Genomic DNA, 19,112 nt, shown 5'->3' on the forward strand with positions numbered 1-19,112 from the left:
AACGAACCTTGGAGGGGCAGGAGTGGGCGTGGAAATGCCTGGAAAACCTCCTTGGCGGGGCTCTGGGCCATGGTCACTGCCAGGACAAGCTCTGGGGGGTCAGAGGAGACAGGTCAAAGAAGGAGCCTTGGAAAAAGCTAGTGGGTCCCTTGGACATTTGGGGAACCCTGAGGACAGTGGTCTTGGAGGGGCCCTTGACAAGCTCTCTTGTCTCTGATGGCCCAGCCTCGAGGGAGCTGAGGGGCGCGTGCGGGTACCTGCATGATGCGGACATAATCCGCGAGGTGCAGCTCACTCTCCTTGACCACCTTCTTCTTGAGGGTGGCCAGGCTCCTCTCCAGGTGCTCCCGCTGACGGGTGTACTCCTGCTGCAGGTCCAAGTTCAGCCCTGTGATCTCCACCTGATGGGGCAGGAGGGGCTCACCGTGAGGGAGGGGAGAGCCTGGAGGGCAGGGGAGGGCAGAAAGGGGGGCAGAGCTCACCATGTCTGCCCGCTGCACGTACTTCTCAAAGAGAGCACGGACCTTCTCCTTCAGCTGCCGGGGTTCTTGGATGTACGCCACACAGTTGTGAAGGTCCGTCTTAAACCGTTTGACCAGCGCCTCCAAGTTCCGCTCCTGCAAGCAGAGACATTTATTTCTAGCCCCATAGGGACTCTCCAGGGGCAGGGGCTGCAGCCTTGTGGCTACTTAAAGGCACAAGAGACACCTCATCTAGGACTTAACCGTTGACCACCAGGGGCCACACAGGGCCCAGAGGGAGAGGCCCTAAAACTCCTGTGTCCCTGGCCTGAACAGTTGCATTTTTAGGAGGCAGCACACACTGATTCCGTTATTGGCTCTGGATTCCTTCCAGGACCACAGGCCTTAAAAGACTAAAAGAGGCGCAAGCGGTCACCTACTCCTTTTGGAGCCAAGATGGAGAGCATCGATTCTCTCTTGCAGATCCCTGCGCCAGGGCTTCCCTGCCCCTTTGTTAGCTCATCCAGTGTTTCTCCTTCCTGAGGGCTGCTGTGAGTGGGTAGGGAAGATGATGACAAAATTGAGCAGACTGGTTCATCTGCAAACTTGGGCTACTCTTTTTTTTTTTTGCGGTATGCAGGCCCCTCACCGCTGCGGCCCCTCCTGTTGCGGAGCACAGGCTCCAGACGCACAGGCTTAGCGGCCATGGCTCACGGGCCCAGCCGCTCCACGGCATGTGGGATCCTCCCGGACCGGGGCACGAACCCACGTCCCCTGCATCGGCAGGCGGACTCCCAACCACTGCGCCACCAGGGAAGCCCTACATCCTCCCTCTTCCATCACGCTTTCTCAGATACCCACCTTCCCTTACCCCTGACCTAGAGAGCCTCTCCTTTTTCTTCACTCCCACAGCTCTTTATTCATGTTCCATAATTTTCAGCCTTGGCTGGCTGATAATTACTATGCACATGCCACAAATCACCTGTCAACCTCTTCAGTTTGTGAAGGGCAGGATCTGTATCAGTTCACGTTGATAGCTCTGCAGCTTCTAGTATTACTTAGTACAGAGTCAATCCTTAATGTGAGGGGTGGAAAAATTCAATCTGATTCTACCAACATTATGAGGTACTCTGTGCCAGGGGGTGAGGGTGCAGCCAAGTCCTGGCCCAGGACCAGAAGACTGGGTTCCCAGCCCTGGCTCTGTATGTGCTCACTAGCTGTGGGTGCTGGGTGAAGTTTCTACCTTCCTAATCTCTCTGACCTTGCTTTCCTTGTTTATTACATAGAGAGACCAGAATAGGTGATTTCTGAGGTCCTCTTAGGTCAACATTGTTTTGGGAGTCAAGCCTTTAACCACTGACTACAGATGATCTCTCTGAGCATGTTCCTTCCCAGGCCACACAAGCCAATGTTGTGAGCATTCCTATAACACTGGCTTCCCACCTCCTTGATCACTATACTCAAAGTCATTTTATAGTCTCAGATGGATTTAGTTACGTAAATTTACATGAGCCTGGAATAGGGCAGGGCTGTGAGCAAGTAAAGAATACGAGTTAAAATGGGTGTATCTTAGATATGGGCTGGCTCTGTCTCTTGAAAGCCAGCTGCCCGTTGCAGACAGGTGCCAGCTCCTGAATCCAAGAGCTGCCAGACTCTGAAAATCCTCACACCTTTTGTCTCTCTCTGTGCATCTCCTGAACAGTAGCTCTTAATTTCTGCCACAATTCTGTGATGTTCAGCTCCAGCTTTGTGTTCTGCTTATGGAAATGCTCCAGTTCAGTTTCCATCTATAGACAACAGGGGGAAAAGAGTCAAGAATAAGAAAGTAAGCCAAAGAAGACATGCAGATGGCATGTCATGGGGAACATGAAAAGATGTTCAACATCACTAATTATTAGGGAAATGGAAATCAAAACCACAATGAGATATCACCTCCTGCCTGTTAGAATGGCTATTATCAAAAAGGCAAGAAATAATAAGGGTTAGAGAAGATGTGGAGAAAAGGAAATTCTTGTGCACTATTGGTTGGAATGTAAATTGGTGCAGCCACTATGGAGAACAGTACGGAGATTCCTCAAAAAATTAAGAATAGATGTATAACAGAGGATCCAGCTATCCCACTTCTGGGTATTTATCCAAAGAATGCAAAAACACTAATTTGAAAAGATATATGCACCCCTATGTTTATCACAGCATTATTTACAATAGCCAAGATATGGAAGCAACCTAAGTGCCCATCAGTGGAGGAATGTATAAAGAAACTTTGGTTCACACACACACACACACACACACACACACAAATGAATACTATTCAGCCATAAAAAAGAATGGAATCTTGCCATTTGCAATAATATGGATGGGTCCCTTTAGGGTATTATGCTAAGTGAAATAAGCCCAACAGAGAAAGACAAATACTGTATGATTTCATTCACATTCGGGATATAAAAGACATGGAAGGAACTTAAATGTCCATTGACAGATGATGGATAAAGAAGATGTGGTACATATATACAATGGAATATTACTCAGCCATAAAAAAGAATGAAATAATGCCATTTGCAGCAACATGGATGGACCTAGAGATTATCATACTAAGTGAAGTAAGTCAGATAAAGACAAATATCATGATATTGCTTATATGTGGAATCTAAAAAAAATGATACAAATGAACTTATTTACAAAACAGAAATAGACTCAGAGACATAGAAAACAAACTTATGGTTACCAAAGGGGATAGAGGGGGTGGAGGGGGGGGATAAATTAGGAGTTTGGGATTAACATCTACACACTACTATATATAAAATAGGTAAACGAGGATCTACCGTATAGTACAGGGAACTATATTCAATATCTTATAATAACCTATAATGGAAAATAACCTGAAAGTTATATGTATAACTGAATCACTTTGCTGTACACTTGAAACTAACACAACATTGTAAATTAACTGTACTTCAATTAAAAAAACAACAAAAAACAAACAAAATAAATGAACAAATCAAACAAACCAAGCACATAGATACAGAGAACAGAGTAGTGGCTACCAGAGGGAAAAGGGTGGGGCAAGGGCAACATGGGTAAAGGGGAGCAACTGTACGGTGACGGATGGAAACTGTACATGCTGTAGTACATATGGAAGTAGAAATATAATGCTGTACACATGAAACTTACATACCATTATAAACCAATGGTACCTCAATGAAGAAAGTCAGAGAATGAAAATTATATTTGAGAACTGAAGTTTTTCAGTGGGAATGTTTCCCCTGCTACCAGGGCGCTTCCCTTCTAGTTACCACACTGGAAGGAACCTTTCTTCTTATGCCTCACCGTCCCCAAAGCTCCCCACCCCTTGGCTGATATGTTAACCCATGTGATTCTATAGCCCGGCTATGAATTTTTTGCCCTTAGTTTCCCTGTTCCTTCCTTCTTTTCTTGAATTCCTTGTAAGTTGACTGGAACCCGTAACCTGAGGCAAGGTTCTGCAGAAAAGCAGCTCTCTCGTTCTACTTTGTGAAGTTGTGTGAGTGAATCTTGACCCTCTGGGGCCACAAAGCATCAGGGCCGACCCTCAAGCAGAAAGTTTTGAGGGATCAGCATGTAGGTGTCCCCAGTCTAAGGCATAAAACAGAAAAGAGGAGGCTGAGAAGGAATCTTTGCCTCATCATTCTGTTGAAAAGATCTAAAAAGTACAACTTCAGAGGGCCTCGTCTTCAAAAGAAAAAGAAAAGAAGCTACCCATGAGCTTCTGACTCTTTATTCATTGTTACATTGGTATCAACCAAGGACATGTGAGTAACAATCAGAGCTTCTGATTAGAATGAGATCAGCTGTAGGTGAGCTCTCCTTTGATTTAATTCCTGCCAAAAGCAAAGGAGTGCAGTCTGACTGACACGCCAGATCTGGTGGATGCTAGTGTTCCTGTTATTAGGGAGGTTTGCTGACTATTTTGAGGGGGATGGGGAGTTCACTGGGTTTTTTCATGGCTGGATGGAGTACCCCCTCTAGCTGAACACAGGCCCTTTGGCCAGATTTCAAGGCTCCGGGCCAGCTTCTCCGGTACCAGGAGGCCCTAGGGAGCCGCATCCTGGACAGGAAGGGGCAGCGTTTGGAAGAATGTTAGCCTAATTACTGGAAGCATTTTGTACGAACAGAGTAGCCCTTTGACCCAATGCCTGGCGTAAAGGCGGCTCTCAATAAATATTCATATGAATAAATGAATGCATCGCAGGTATAGAAGGCCAAGGGAAGCAAGAGTGAGGGAAGGGAGGAGAGCCTGAAACAACCTGCCTCTGGAAGAATGAGAAGATAAACATGCAATGTTGGCAGAGCTACGTGGAGCCACCTGGTAGAGGACACAGAGCAAGTGTGGATATTTACAAAGCTAAGGAAAGAATGTATCCCTTAGAAAGGATTGGCAGGCTGTCACAGGCATAGGGATACAGACCTGACTGAGAGGCAGTTTCCATCTTCAAGAAGCCCCGGGTCTAGAGGGATTAGAGGGAAGTAAATGAGAAGTTCACGTGCAGAGCGATCAACACCATCAGCAGTCAGGGCGGAAAGGGCCCTTTGTGTGCGCAGTGGAGCTGAGGGGTGGCACCTAGGGAAGGGACGCTCAGCCGGGTTTTGTAGGAGGAATAGGGTTGTTGTTGTTGGGGTTTTTTTTGCGATACGCGGGCCTCTCACTGCTGTGGCCTCTCCCGTTGCAGAGCACAGGCTCTGCGGCCATGGCTCACGGGCCCAGCCGCTCCGCAGCATGTGGGATCCTCCCAGACCGGGGCACGAACCCGCGTCCCCTGCATCAGCAGGCAGACTCTCAACCACTGTGCCACCAGGGAAGCCTCAGGAATAGGGTTTAAGGACAAGTTGGGAACGAGAATCTCAGGCAGAGAGAACAGCCATGCACAGAAAGGACCAGAGGCATGGGCAGCCTGGCACATCTCTGCAGGCTGCAAGTGGTCCAGCCACCCCTGGACCTTGGAGGGGTGCATGTGAGGAAGTGGGAGAGGAGCTAGAGAGGTCAGCTGAGCTGGGTCATGCAGGACCCTGGGGCTGAGGCTCGAATGGTGTGAAGCTCAGCCTTTACCCTGCCCAGAAGTTTAAATAGGTCAGAAGTTTGGGCCTTATCCTGAAAGTTCAGGGAGCCACTGACAGGTCTTACCCAAGGAGTGGCATGATCTGATTTGCACCTTAGAAGGCCTGATGCAGAGGCTCTACCGGAGAGGGCAAGACTGGAGCCAGGTAGCCTGGTCAGGAGGCTGCCACTGTGGCCCAGGTGAGATGCTGGTGCCCCAGACCAAGGAAACGGCCGCTGAAAGAGAGAAAGGGGCTTCTCCAAGGTCTGAGTGCTTGCAGCTGGCTGTGCCTCTTTCTCTACAATCTTAAAGTCAGCAATGACCAGATTAGGTTAGAAAGGAAGTGATATGAGCAAAGCCCCAAACCATGCTGAGAGTAAAAAGAATCTATTTCACAGAAAGATTGACATAGAAATATGTCAAATTTGAGTAGCTGGCTGGTCAGCCAGGAGACTAGCCAATGAATAAGAACAAGCATCCTTTTCCTGGAGTGGAAATTCCATCTACTCGTCCAGGTGGTACTCATCACATTCAGAGATTCTTAGTGGGGGGGGGCGCTGGGGAGAGGCATCTTGACCCCCGCCCCACCAGGGGACATGTGGCAACATCTAGAGACATTTTTGGTTGTCATATTTGGGGGAGGGGGAGGACAAACCCCTGGGGGAGGATTGCCTCTACCTCTAGTGGGTAGAGACCAGGGATGCTGCTAAATATCCCACAATGTACAGCACTGCCCCCTAACAACAAGGAATTATCCACTCCAAAGTGCCAGTAGTGCCGAGGCAGAGAAAACCTGCACTAGATGAAGAAATAAAAGAGTGTGAAGTAAAATGATGAGGTTCTGGAAACTCCTGCCCTAGGAAGGATATAGTCACGTTTCATGAAAGAGAAGCTGGAAGAGTATCTGTGAGGGGAGACACTTGAGTCAGGGAAGTTTTCTGTTTTCAGGCACGGATGTCTCAGTTCTACAAAGGAGCCAAGGGCTTGCAGCTTCCTTCTTGCAGGGAAAGGAACTTCACAGGAGGTCCACAGCAGGTGGGCCACATGTGTCTGACCCACAGAGGGAAGCCCCCAGGTCACAGGCTACTGGGGAAGGAACTGGGCCCAGACATCAGCCCTGGCAGCGACTGGCACCTGGGGTGGGGCAGGAGGGGTCTTGTTTTACTCGTTCCCAAGGGGGTGGCATATTCCCCTGTTGAGGATCAAAGCCGTGGCTGGTCCAGTTACTGAAGGGAACGTGAATAATCTCTCAGGCGTGTTGCAGTGGAAGGCAACCAACCCAACCTTAAGTGCAGTTGACAAATATGTCAGAGGAGGTGGGAGAAGTGGGGCTGTGACTGCCAGGGGCCTGCGGCACATCTGCTTTCCAGGCAGGTAGGGCACCTGCTCTTTCTCATCTTCTCAGGCTGCCATTCTTGGGCCCTGAGGTCACTCAAGAATGGCAGGAGGGCCAGAGGAGGCAGCTCTGTGGTCAGCTGGGAACATCCTTCCTTATCCCAGAGGTCAGGGAGAAAGTTATCGTCACAGGACATATCCTCTCTGGATGCCCCAGCCCTGGACTGATCCCACAATGTGGCCTCTTTTCTGGGCCTCCTGGAGAAAAGGCTTTGCTTTTCTCCACGATAGCCCTTGTGGAGCCAATTCTAGTTGGGCCATCAGTACACTCTGCTACCCTTTTAGCTTTGCTCAGCACAGTTAGAGAAGATGGAGGGGGAGTAGGAGGCTATTTTGGATGGGGTGGCAGGGAAGACCTCCTTGGAGAGGTGACACACGAGCTGAGACGTGAAAGACGCAAAGAAGCCAGTCATGTGAAGATCTGAGAGCCTTCTGGGCAGGGGGAGCAGCACTGCAAAGGTGCTTGTCCTTGGAACTGTCAGAAAGCCTGCAGGCTGGAGCCGGGGAAGGAGCCTGGAGATATGGCTAGAGAGGGTGGTTGAGGTGGGATCACGCAGGGCCTCAGGGGCCTCTGTAAGGAGTCTGGGCTTCATTCTAGCTGGGAGGAGATACCACTGGGGGTTTGCTGTGGTCTCTATGTGGAGACCAGACTGGAGGCTGGAGTCAGGTCCAGAAGAGAGATGATGGAGGCTTGGACTGGAGTGATGGCAGCAGAGGGCAAGGAGGGTTGGATCTGAGATATCGTTTGGAAATGGATCAGATAGGCATCGGTGACTTGGATAGAGGAGTTAAGGGAAGGGAAGAACCGAGAAGGCTTCCACGCTTCTATGTTAAGCACCTGGGTGGGTCGTGGTGCCACTGACTGAGAAATGGGGACACTGGACGAGGGGGACGTCAGGACCACCCTCGTTTAGATGAACCATGGACCCCACTGTCAGTTGCTCACCGCCCAGTGTGGGGAGGCCGACAGGTAAACACGTCATAAGGAAATGCCCTGTGTACTGGGCAGAGGGGCCGAAGGGGAACACTTGTATCCCACTGGGCTCTCAGAAGCCCTCGTCCCTTGCTTCTGAGCTCTCTCCTCTCTGCCTTCATCCTGTTTGCTTCCCAGAACATACTCTTAATTTTGCCACTCTCCTGCTCAAGAGCCTTTGATGACTTCCTACTCCTTATCAGAGGAAGTCCAAACACCATGGCCTTGCATAGGGCCCCCACCAACATGTTTAGTCTGAGAAAAAAGTGTTGAATCCGGAGGGGTGTACTTTCTGGTGGACAGGCTGGTGGCTGAGTACACATCGCCCCCTGGTGGCTGAAGGTCCAGCAACCGTGGTCCAACTAGGTCCAAAGCCCACCCCCAGGCCCCGGGGGGAAGCCAAATCCCAAAGCACTGTGCTTTTGCACCACCAAACCCCCGTTTGGCCTTCCCTGTGGCTTCTTCTGCAGAGTGGATGCTGCCCACACCTTGGGAGCAGGGAGGGGCTGTGAGGAGAGCTTCCTTTCTTTAAAAAAATTTTTTTTGCTGCGCTGAACGGCATACGGGATCTCAGTTCCCTGACCAAGGACCAAACCCACGCCCCCTGCAGTGGAAGCATGGGAGTCTTAACCACTGGACCGCCAGGGAAGTCCCAGGAGAGCTTTCTTTCATTCCCTCCTGGCCAGCCAGGAATGGTTGGGAAGGAGGCCGGGGGTCCAGATGGCTTCTCACCTCTTGAATCTGTTCCTTCATCACCTTGATCTCATTCTCTCGAGGTTCTATTTGCTTCTTCAGCTCCTTTATTTTGCAGTCAAGCACAAACTTGAATTTCTCTAGTTCTTGATTTTTCTTTTTCAGATCATAGATTCGCTTCTCCTGTGCGTGAGAGGAGAGAGAGTTGAGAGAGCTACCAGGACGCCTTGGTACGGAATCCCTTTAGGCAAAGTGCACAAGTCCTGTGACCTCCTGATTGAGGAGGCCACAGACTGCTCCCCTTGCTGGGGACACAAAGGCCGGATCCCCCACCAGAGGGAACCATTGACTTCTTGGCTTCTGTGCCAGGACTTCATTCATTCACTCACCCATTCAGACATAGGTTTTGGTCAACTGTGTTTTCCAAAGCTCATCTGGGCAGCATCTCCTGTGCTACATGCTCTTCTACAAGAGAAGAGCGTGCTTCTTATGCTTCTCCATCAGGAGGTGGTGTCTAATTCCCTCCCCTTGCATCTGGCTGGACTTATGGTTTGCTTGTATCCAACGAATGAAACTCAAGTGATGCTGCATAGCTTCCCAGCCTAGCCTGGAAAAGGCCGAGCAGATTCCACCTGGTTCTCTTGGAACACATGCTCTGGGAGGCCATCTGCTATGTGAAAAGTCCTCCTACCCTGAGACCTCCAGGCTGGAGAGCATGTTTGGTGCTCTGTCAACAGTCCCAGCTAAGCTCAGCCTCCCAGCCATGCTGGTCAAGGGGCTGGACATGGGGATGAAGAAGCCACCTTGGATGCTGGTCTTCCAGCCCCCTGCTGCGGGAGTCACCCAACTGAGGCCCCACTAGAACCCAGGCATCGGGGACAAAGACAAGCCATCCCGTTGTACCCTGCCCAAATTCCAGACCCACAAAATCTGCAAGCATAATAAAACAGTTGTTTTTCACCACTACGTTTTGGGGTAATTTGTTGCAAGGCAATTGTAGTTGGAATGTAGGTCTATCCATTACCACACATTTACTGCACAAAGATCTTTTGCCAAGGTCGGAGATTCCAAATAGAAATATGCCACAGTCCCTACCCTTACAGAGAAACACACTAGCTGGGAAAGCAGATGTGTCAACAAATGTAAACCTACACTGTGACAGGTATTGTGGAAGAGGGAGGTACATGGAAGGTGTGGTGTGTATTGAGGGTGCTGAGAACAACTTGTGTGAGTCAGGGTGGTGGTTCATGGGGACAGTGAGAGGTGAGTCTGGAGGGGAGGAGGGGAGAGAGGCAAGGGTCTTCCATGTTGGGTTAAAGAGTTGAGAATTTATCCCAGGGGCCAGGAGTTGGTAAGCTATAGCACTCGGGCCAAATCTGACCTGCCGCCTGTTCTCATAAAGTTTTTTTTTTAATACTTAAAAAAAAATTTTTCATTTATTTATTTATTTATTTTCACTGCGTTGGGTCTTTGTTGCTGCACTCAGGCTGTTCTCTAGTTGCAGAGAGCAGGGGTTACTCTTCGTTGTGGTGGGCGGGTTTCTCGTTGTGGTGGCTTCTCTTGTTGTGGAGCACGGGCCCTAGGTGCGCGGGTTTCAGTAGTTGTGGCACGCGGGCTCAGTAGTTGTGGCGCACGGGCTTAGTTGCTCCACGGCATGTGGGATCTTCCCGACCCAGGCCTTGAACCCGTGTGCCCTGCATTGGCAGGCAGATTCTTAACCACTGCGCCACTAGGGAAGCCCATGTTTTCATAAAGTTTTATTGGAACGTAGCCAAGCCCATTCATTGATGTCTTGTCTATGGCTGATTTTATGCTACTGTGGCAGAACTGAGCAACTGTGGCAGAGACCACACTGCTTGCAAAGATGAAAATATTTACTACCTTGCCCTTTTTAGAAAATAAATTTTTGCTGCCCCTTGCCACAGGCAGTTGGGACGTGTGAAAAAATTTTAAGTGGAAGAGTGACAATAATTACAGAGTGTGGTGGCAGGGAGCCTGGATGGGAAGTGGGAAGGAAGGCCGTTAGACCTGTTAGGAGGCTGGTGTAATTTTCTAGAGGTCTTAACCTCTTTCTTGTCAAAAACCCCCTTTGAGTTGGGGGGAGTGGTAAATTGGGAGATTGGGGTCGACATAGACACACTACTATATATAAAATAGATAACTAATAAGGACCTACTGTATAACACAGGGAACTCCACTCAATACTCTGTAGTGACCTATATGGGAAAAGAATCTAAAAAAGAGTGGATATATGTATATGTATAACTGATTCACTTTGCTGTACACCTGAAACTAACACAACTTTGTAAATCAACTCTACTCCAATAAAAATTAAATTAGGGGGCTTCCCTGGTGGCGCAGTGGTTGAGAGTCCGCCTGCCAATGCAGGGGACACGGGTTCGTGCCCCGGTCCGGGAAGATCCCACATGCCATGGAGCGGCTGGGCCCGAGAGCCATGGCCGCTGAGCCTGCGCGTCCGGAGCCTGTGCTCTGCAATGGGAGAGGCCACAACAGTGAGAGGCCCGCGTACCAGGAAAAAAAAATTAAATTAGGGCTTCCCTGGTGGCGCAGTGGTTGAGAATCTGCCTGCTAATGCAGGGGACACGGGTTCGAGCCCTGGTCGGGGAGGATCCCACATGCCGCGGAGCAACTAGGCCCATGAGCCACAACTACTGAGCCTGTGCGTCTGGAGCCTGTGCTCCACAACAAGAGAGGCCGCGATAGTGAGAGGCCCACGCACCGCGATGAAGAGTGGCCCCCGCTTGCCACAACTAGAGAAAGCCCTCGCACAGCAACGAAGACCCAACACAGCAAAAATAAAAATAAATTAATTAATAAACTCCTATCCCCGACATCTTAAAAAAAATTAAATAAAAAAAACCTTTGAGAATCTGCAGAGAGCTTTGATTCCTCCCTAAAAAAATGCCCAGATACAAATGAAAACGCTCACTTGCAGAAATGGTATGTGTGCACTGTCTCATTTCATCCTTATCAGAGCCCCTGAGGGCCGCATCCCCAGGTGGGGAAACAAGGCTTGGATTAGTTGCCTGAGGTCCTGTGGCCAATTGCAGAGGCTGCCCTGGAACCTAGCTCACTAGGCTGAAACCTGCGTTCTCAGCCACCCAGGAGTTGTGTCCAACTAAGGCGGCAATGACAGAGGGGCTGCAGAGGAGGGCACGGAGCCTGGATTTGCTCAGGAGGAGGATATGAGATTTTGGATACGGAGGTGGTGTGCCTCACAAAATGTGATGTGTTTGTTTTAGTGTTTTGTGAGAAAGCCATCCAGAAAAATGATACCACTTTCTGGGGTATCCAGTGGTTACAGGGCCAACCACGGGGGAGTTCCTCTCTGACCAGGGGGACCACATGGGCGATGGGGTGAGTGAGCTGCCCCCAGTCCATGGGATGGTCACCCTGGGATGCCTGGCGCAGTGGCGAGCAGGGGCCTGGCAGTCAGCACTCAGGTTGTTACCCCAAGTCTGTCATCTATAAACTGCACGAGCCTGGGCAAGATACTTACCCCTCGGAACCAGTTTCCTGAGCTATTCAACTGGGTTGCCCATGGTCCCTGGGGTTGTTGGGGGAATTGAATGGTATGTGTTTACAGCAGTTAGCCCAGTGCCAAGAACACAGTAGGCCCTTCACCCCCGCATCAAGTTCAATAAATGGGCTCCAGGAAGGCAGGGACCCTGTCTCTTGAGCTTTGTCCTCAATGCCTGGGTCCATCTAGGCTGGAGTTGAGGCGGGACACAGGATGCGCCTTTACCTTATCTTGAATCGTCTCGTCTCTTTCCTGGATCTCTTGCTTGAGACCCAGGATGTCCTTCTCCAGGGACTTGATGACTCCTTGCAGCTTCCCCTGCTCTCCCTTCAGAATCTCAGTGTTGTTGGTTCGCTCTTCAATCTCTTTCTGCAGGCTGCTGAACTAGAGGAACAAACAGCAACAACAGAGACCACTAGAGCCTGTGAACTCATCTCCATTCCTCCTGACTGCCTGTAGATTTTAAGAGCTCCCCATCAGAATTTGGGACAGTCAGGAATTTCCCAGGCCAAATGGGACAATTCTGTCCGACGAGATCCAGTCCCATCCCCTTATGTGAAGAAGGGCTGTCTGCCTTAAGAGGCTCCAGAGAGACCAGTTCCCCCAGCAGATCCAGACTTTTCCATGACCACACTGACCTTGAAAGGCTGGGATCCATGCCCCATCAAGGTTGCAGAGATTGGGCCCTAACTGATGAGCCATCTTAGTCATGTCCAAGAAGGGAAGATGTGATTGCCCCCTGGATTGACTAGTAGTGTGATTTATAATAGGAAAGAACATGAGCTTGCTTTGAACTTGGCTTCTCTAAGGCTAAACGTTTCAGGGCAACTGGCAATTTTATAAGGATCTATGAATTGAATGCCTCCTCACTCAGCCATCAGTGACTACAAATATCTCCCCTGCCTTATAACCTAAGCATCCTATACTCCCAATCTTTCTCCCGCCCACAGAGTCTGAACAGGAGCACCCCTGAATCCCTGCACTGAGAGCCTGAGGACACCTCCAGGCGAAGACTTTATCTATCTCACCTCCAAAGACCTCATTTCCACTTTAAATGTTTAGCTCTGAAAACTCTAAATCCCACTTGCCAATAAATGAAAGCCCAGGGTGTCCACCAGTGTCATGGCGAAACTCACTGTCCCTGTAAACAGGAAAGAGGAGGGGGAGCCCCGATGGTTACCCCGTCAGACGATGTGGTAAGGATCTGTCTGCCTGTCTGGGCAGGGGGAACCCTCACACTGGCCAGTGCTGCTTTCCTAACCTGCTTGCTGGAGATGAGGACATTCAGGTGGGATCTTGTCAGGTCATCCCGGGGCAGAGCCGCCATCAGCTGGCTCTGTGTCCGTCTGCCCACCCCATGCTTTCTCTGTAGTGAGGCCCTGGTCTGCCCCCAGGCCTCTCGGGAACAGCCCGGTACCTTCTTCTTCATGATGCCCGTTTCTCCTGTGAGCCACAGGTTTAATTCCTTTTCATCCCGAAGCTTCTTCTCATACTTGGTTTTGATATCTTGGATCTCACGGTCTTCATCTTCTTCAATCTGCTTCTTGGTCTCTTCAAACTCACGCAGCTGCTGCCTGACATCTTCCTGTGCCTGGCTCGGAGAGAGGGAGAGTGTGTGCCCAGGGGAGAGGGGACACATGGCACGCTTGTGCTCAGAGGGCCTGGGACGAGGTGAACATACAAGGCCTATCATGGGGATGGGAGACCGAGTGTGAGTACAGAAGTGGAAACCAAGGCCATGGGTCCCTTGACCCTTCCACTTTCTTTCTGTCCTTCTGTTTGTCCCCCGTTCCTACCAGATCAGGCCTTGGGCTCTATCACTTCAACCACTGTCCCACCAACACCCCTCGACCCTGTTCCACCTCTGGTCTTCTTCACACTGACACCAGCCCCCTTCTATCTTTCCCTCACTAAACTTGTGATGCTTGTAACTTTATATTTATTTGTGGAATCACTTGATTGTCTCTCCCATTAGACGTAAGCTCCTTGAGGGTAAAAACCCAGTCTATCATGCCCAGTCTATCATTGGGAACTGGAGTTCCCAGTGTACAATGCACACTGACACACAGTAGGTACTCAATAAATATCTGAATGAATGAGTGAATCTTTAATTCCACCCTCTCCCTCCTTAATCCAACCAGTCCCGTCCTTTGCACCTCTTGAATCCATCCACTTTATGCCTCTGCCACTGCCCAGGCCCCTGTCATCTCTTGCCTGGACTGTTGTCAGCCTCCTAGCCAGCCTCCTGCCTCTGGTCATGCTTCCCTCCAGTCGGATCTCATTCTCTAGTCGAGGGGAGCTTTCTAAACCACAACCTGGTCATGCCAACCCCCACTTGGAAGCCTTCTCTGGCTCACCCTTATCCTCATGGTAGAGTCCAGACTCTTGACACGGGTCCACAGGCTCTCAGGAGGCAGTTCTGGTGCATCTCCCTGGCCTCAGCCATCACTCCCACCCCAAGCTCTCTCCAGTGTGAACTAACTTCAGTTCCCCCAGTGTGCATGGTCCTCAGCTGCTGAGCCTTGATACCCACTGTCCCTCTGACTCCAGCGTCTTCCCGTGGCTCTCTCCTATTCTTTCTCCGGCTCTTGGTTCAGCTATCATTTCCCGTGTGAACACTGTACATCCCCCATCACTTTACATTATATTGTAAATGCCTGTTTGACACGGAGGCTCCTTGACGGCAGGGCCACATCTCCACCCACCGCAGTGAACACCCAGCACAGTATCTGGTACATGTCGGTGCTGAATGAGGAAAAGCCTAGAGCCCAGATGCTGGGAAAACGAGCTCTGCCTGGTGGAGTTTGGGGAGTGACTGGGGCAGGGCTCCTCCTGCTGTTCAGGGGTGGACATTTAGATCACAGTAGAGTCAATGGCTTTCTTCTCACACTGACCCTGGTATTCTCCCAGGCTGCATGTACCATCCCTGGACTGAGTGTTTTGGAGGTTGAGTGAGACAAGGTGGTTTTAAGACTGGGCTCAATGGCCTCCTGAGAAAGGCTTCTCTTTGCCCATGACATCACCAGACCCTTGCTGGACAGAAGCCTGGCCAGGTCGGCTCCGACTGCAGCCTAGAGGGGCCCGCAAGCCCCTGCTCTTGGTCTGGGAGATGTTGCTAAAAAGTAGAAGCAGCCCAGCCCGTAGTAAGATGGCACTTGGGAGGAATCTCCCTAGGAAGGTTCTGAGCTGAAATCTTACTGACTCAGAAGAAGAAAAGCCTTGTCATCACTGTGAGAGGTCCTGGGAGGAAGGCTGGCCTCTCTCCCCTCTGGGAGGATCGATCCATTCACCCTAAAAGCATAGCCTAGGAAACCATGATGTTGCTGTGTAAGCCACATGGGTGAAAGGGGCCCGGGGGCCCTGAGAACACAGAGGAGGGATGCTTAGCCCTGTGGGAGGGGAGGGTTAGGGAAGAATCGTCAAGGAGTTAGCTCTTGTCCTGAGTCCCTGAGGGGGCAAACAAGTGCCTAGATGAAGAGGCATCATCCTGAGCAGGGGCTCAGAGGTTGTGCAGGAAACTCCCAGAGGCTCCACATCACTGGACAAGGGCAGCTGAGAGTGGGGCTGTGGAGGTGGGCAGGGCAGTGAAGGAACATTCCTCACGCCGTGGAACTGGAAGCAGGCCGGGCTCAGGTGGGGGTGGAATCTCTTAGCTCCCCCTCTGCTATCAGAGCTCAGCCTCTGCCAGGTCTGCGGGACCTCCACCCTCTACTTCTCACCACCTATATATCCCCCACTGCCTGGTCACCCTCCCTGTTCATCGAAGACTTCTGGATGCCGACTCACCATCTTCCCTGCCATCACCAGGTGGTTACAGAGGATCCTAGAACGTCTCCTGGTGCTTTGACCCTTATCTTCCTGCACCCACTCTCAGGTCCACCCCCTGGAATGGTGCCGCCTCTGAAGTCTTAAGATACAGGCCCTGCTCTTTGAGCACGGGTGACTTCTCTGTTGGATCCCAGGTGACTTCTCTGTTGGATCCCAGGTATGCCATCCCAGCTCTCAACCTCATCACGTCCCCTCGCCTGGTCTTGATTCCTCCACTGACACTTGGTGCCTTACTGACTCTCTCTGGCCTGGACCCCGAGGCAGGTCACCAGCCGACCTTTATTTTCACCACTCAGAGAAGCCCCAGCTCTGGCGCAGGGCTGCTCCAGGCCTTCCTCTCTCACACACCTATTTGCTGAGCCCTGCTGTGGAAAAGCCCACAGCCTGGTGTGTGGACGCCGCCAGAATTCGCCTCTCAGACCTCAGCTGGGCCTTCAGCTACAGACCTGCCCGTCCTCTTCTTGGTCACTCCCTTCCTCATTCCCTTCAAAAATCACTCCATACTTTCGTGACTCTCCTGCCCTCTCACTGTCAGCAAAAACGTCTGCCAGAATTTCGTGCCAAAAAGGACACTATCTGGCCTCTCTCATTTTTCCCTTCATCTTGGGAAATGAGATATTTTGGCAACCCAGCTGCTTGAATATTCTATGACTTTGCTCTGCCTGTATGTTCTTAACCTCCTGCATTTCCCAGTCTCCTGATTAATTCCAACTTCCATGCCTCCTGGATCTCGGTAGCTCCTGCCACCCCTTCCAGACCTTGCAGGCCAGGGTGGGTGCTCTGTGTCTGCATTCCCCACTGTCCCGTCTACACCATGATGAATATCAGCCTATGTGACCACCTTTCTCACCCACTGAGAACCTGGCCCCATGTTTCACTTCACTTCACCACCCAGCACTCAGACTGGTAAACCAATAAGACACAGTCTGTGTTTGTTGAGTCCGTGCAGGAATGATTTCACTGGCTTACAATGTCTTGCAAGACATAAGAAGTTACGAAGGGGTTTCAGGCGACCACCTTTCCCATGGTTCAGGTCCCTGTTCCTCTCCAGTTCTATAGGCTTCTTCTAGAAATCTCTCCCCAGTGCTTAAGGCTCGAAGGTACAGTTAGGAGAGAACAATAGTTATGAACTTAGTCTATCCAAGGAAGTTTAGTTTCAAAAGCTGAGCACCTCCCAGCTCAGGGAGTCCCTTGGCCGCCAGGGAAACAAATATATAAACAGTACAAAACAAGGCCAAACGAAATACACTCGGAAAGGAAGGTGGGGAAGGAAATGGAAGTCAAGCGAGGCTTCCCACAGCTCTCTGGGCTGTTCCCAGGCCAGGTCTGCAGGACGGCACCGTGACAGGGAGGCACAGCTCGGCTTCCTGCGAGTACCTCTTCCAGGAGGGCGGTTTTCTCCTGCAGTTTAGCCTCGTAAAACTCAGTCAGCTCCTCCAGGGCCTGGCTCTTGGTCTCATCGTTATCCCGAAGCTGTTTCTCATACTCTTCCTGCATCCTCTGGGACTTGAGCTGCAACTCCTGGTACTTCTCATATTCTAGAAGCAACTTTTGGTTGTTGCAACATTCTGGAGAGAAGCAAGGAAGGTTATTTCAGGAGGGACAGTAGCATCAGCCTCAGGGACACCCAGGGGAGCCTTGGGTGCTTTTCCAGCCTTGGGCCCCCTTCCAGCACCAGCTAGAGCTTCTGCCTCCACAGGCGAGATACAAATGCACACCTGTCTTCCTCACGGGCCCCCCACACCATCGTCTTGTCTGGCAGCCCGATTTCCTCCCTTCACCGTCTAGGCAGAAAGGTTTCCAGGAAAGTGCAGAGGGGTATTTGGGGGTTCAGGGCCAAGAAGAATGCCCTGAGTGTGCAAAACGGGTACTAGTACCCCCATTTTATGGAAGAGTAAACTGAGGCTTGGTGAGCTTAGGTGATTCCCTAGAGCACCCAGCAAGTCCAGGTGAATATGGGACCCAAGGCAGCCTATCAGGCTCCAAACCCACACTTTTCCTATCTCCTACTGGCATGCAGTAGGTGTTTTATTTGTGTTTAGTCAATGAGTAAATGCACAGGAGCAAAAACCACGGTGAGTTCCAGGGGTTAAATGTAGGCTGTTTATAGACTGGGGCTTCTGCTGAATCTGGAGGACTCTCAGACCTTGCTCCCAGTCAACTGCCCTCTGCCCAGTGGCCTCCACTGATGGCCTCACCCAAGTCCTGCAGTTCCCGGCTCTGTTTTTCCAGGAGGTCATCCATGCGTTCACGATGGAGTGCATCCTGCTTTTCTTTTTCTGTTCTTAAAACCTAAGACACAGAGTAAAATGTTCTCATTTCTACACATCTGCTGAAAGCACCACCATAAGAAGCACCAGTTATACAAATGAGAGCCTCCTTCACTCACAAACATTTCCCAAGCCCTTACTTTGCACCAAGCACTGTTCTACAAGCAACATGCAAGCTATCACTTTTATTTGCATTATATTCTGCTCTGAAAGTTCTATACTATCTCTATTTAGATCCTTCTACGAAATGAATCTTGTCAATGATGAGTTCAGTTTTGGACATGCACCAAATGGATTTTTGGGTGGAAAAGGTAAGGATTGATTTGAATTCTCTGTTGTCAGCCCATTGCTCTCAAGGAAATCCTTGGCTATGTTAATGTATCAGCTTCTAAGAAAGTGTTTTCTTTAATGGAGCAGGAAAGCTCCTTGCAGGAAGGGAAGGTATCTAACTTTGTGCTCAGATTACAGAAGGCACCAATGTTTGTTGATTAAATGAATGAAATAATAAAATTAACAGCCAGGGTGTTTTTAGACCCATGGAGATAACATAAAAGAACAAATATCACTTGAGCAAAAAACTGGCTGTTCTGGTGAAGGGCCAGGCAGATTTGTACAGAACAGAGAAATCATCCTGGGAGAGTCCTGGACCATCTTTAACTACAGTAAAGCCATTTAGACAATTTTTTTAAATTAATAATTAATTATTTTGGTTTTTGGCTGCGTTGGGTCTTCGTTGCTACATGCGGGCTTTCTCTAGTTGTGACGAGTGGGGGTTACTCTTTGCGGTGCACGGGCTTCTCATTGTAGTGGCTTCTTTTTGTTGCAGAGCACGGGCTCTATGCACACAGGTTTCAGTAGCTGTGGCATGCGGGCTCCGTA

General features: G+C 50.3%; 1 protein-coding gene across 1 annotated transcript in view; it reads right to left on the reverse strand.

Moving 5' to 3' along the window:
- Positions 1–19,112, reverse strand: part of CFAP57 (cilia and flagella associated protein 57) — a gene marked incomplete at its 5' end in the record, with an annotated part of 76,891 nt that overhangs the window by 14,267 nt on the left and 43,512 nt on the right. The window contains 8 exons of the mRNA XM_081225110.1: positions 258–401; positions 483–617; positions 2,132–2,248; positions 8,634–8,777; positions 12,361–12,519; positions 13,553–13,726; positions 17,341–17,531; positions 18,162–18,255. Coding sequence (XP_081081236.1) covers positions 258–401; positions 483–617; positions 2,132–2,248; positions 8,634–8,777; positions 12,361–12,519; positions 13,553–13,726; positions 17,341–17,531; positions 18,162–18,255 — 1,158 coding nt within the window. The remainder of the gene's footprint in view (positions 1–257; positions 402–482; positions 618–2,131; positions 2,249–8,633; positions 8,778–12,360; positions 12,520–13,552; positions 13,727–17,340; positions 17,532–18,161; positions 18,256–19,112) is intronic.

This window comes from Mesoplodon bidens, assembly GCF_964165515.1.
Source record: "Mesoplodon bidens genome assembly, chromosome: 2".
In the NCBI taxonomy this organism is placed as follows: Eukaryota; Metazoa; Chordata; class Mammalia; order Artiodactyla; family Ziphiidae; genus Mesoplodon; species Mesoplodon bidens.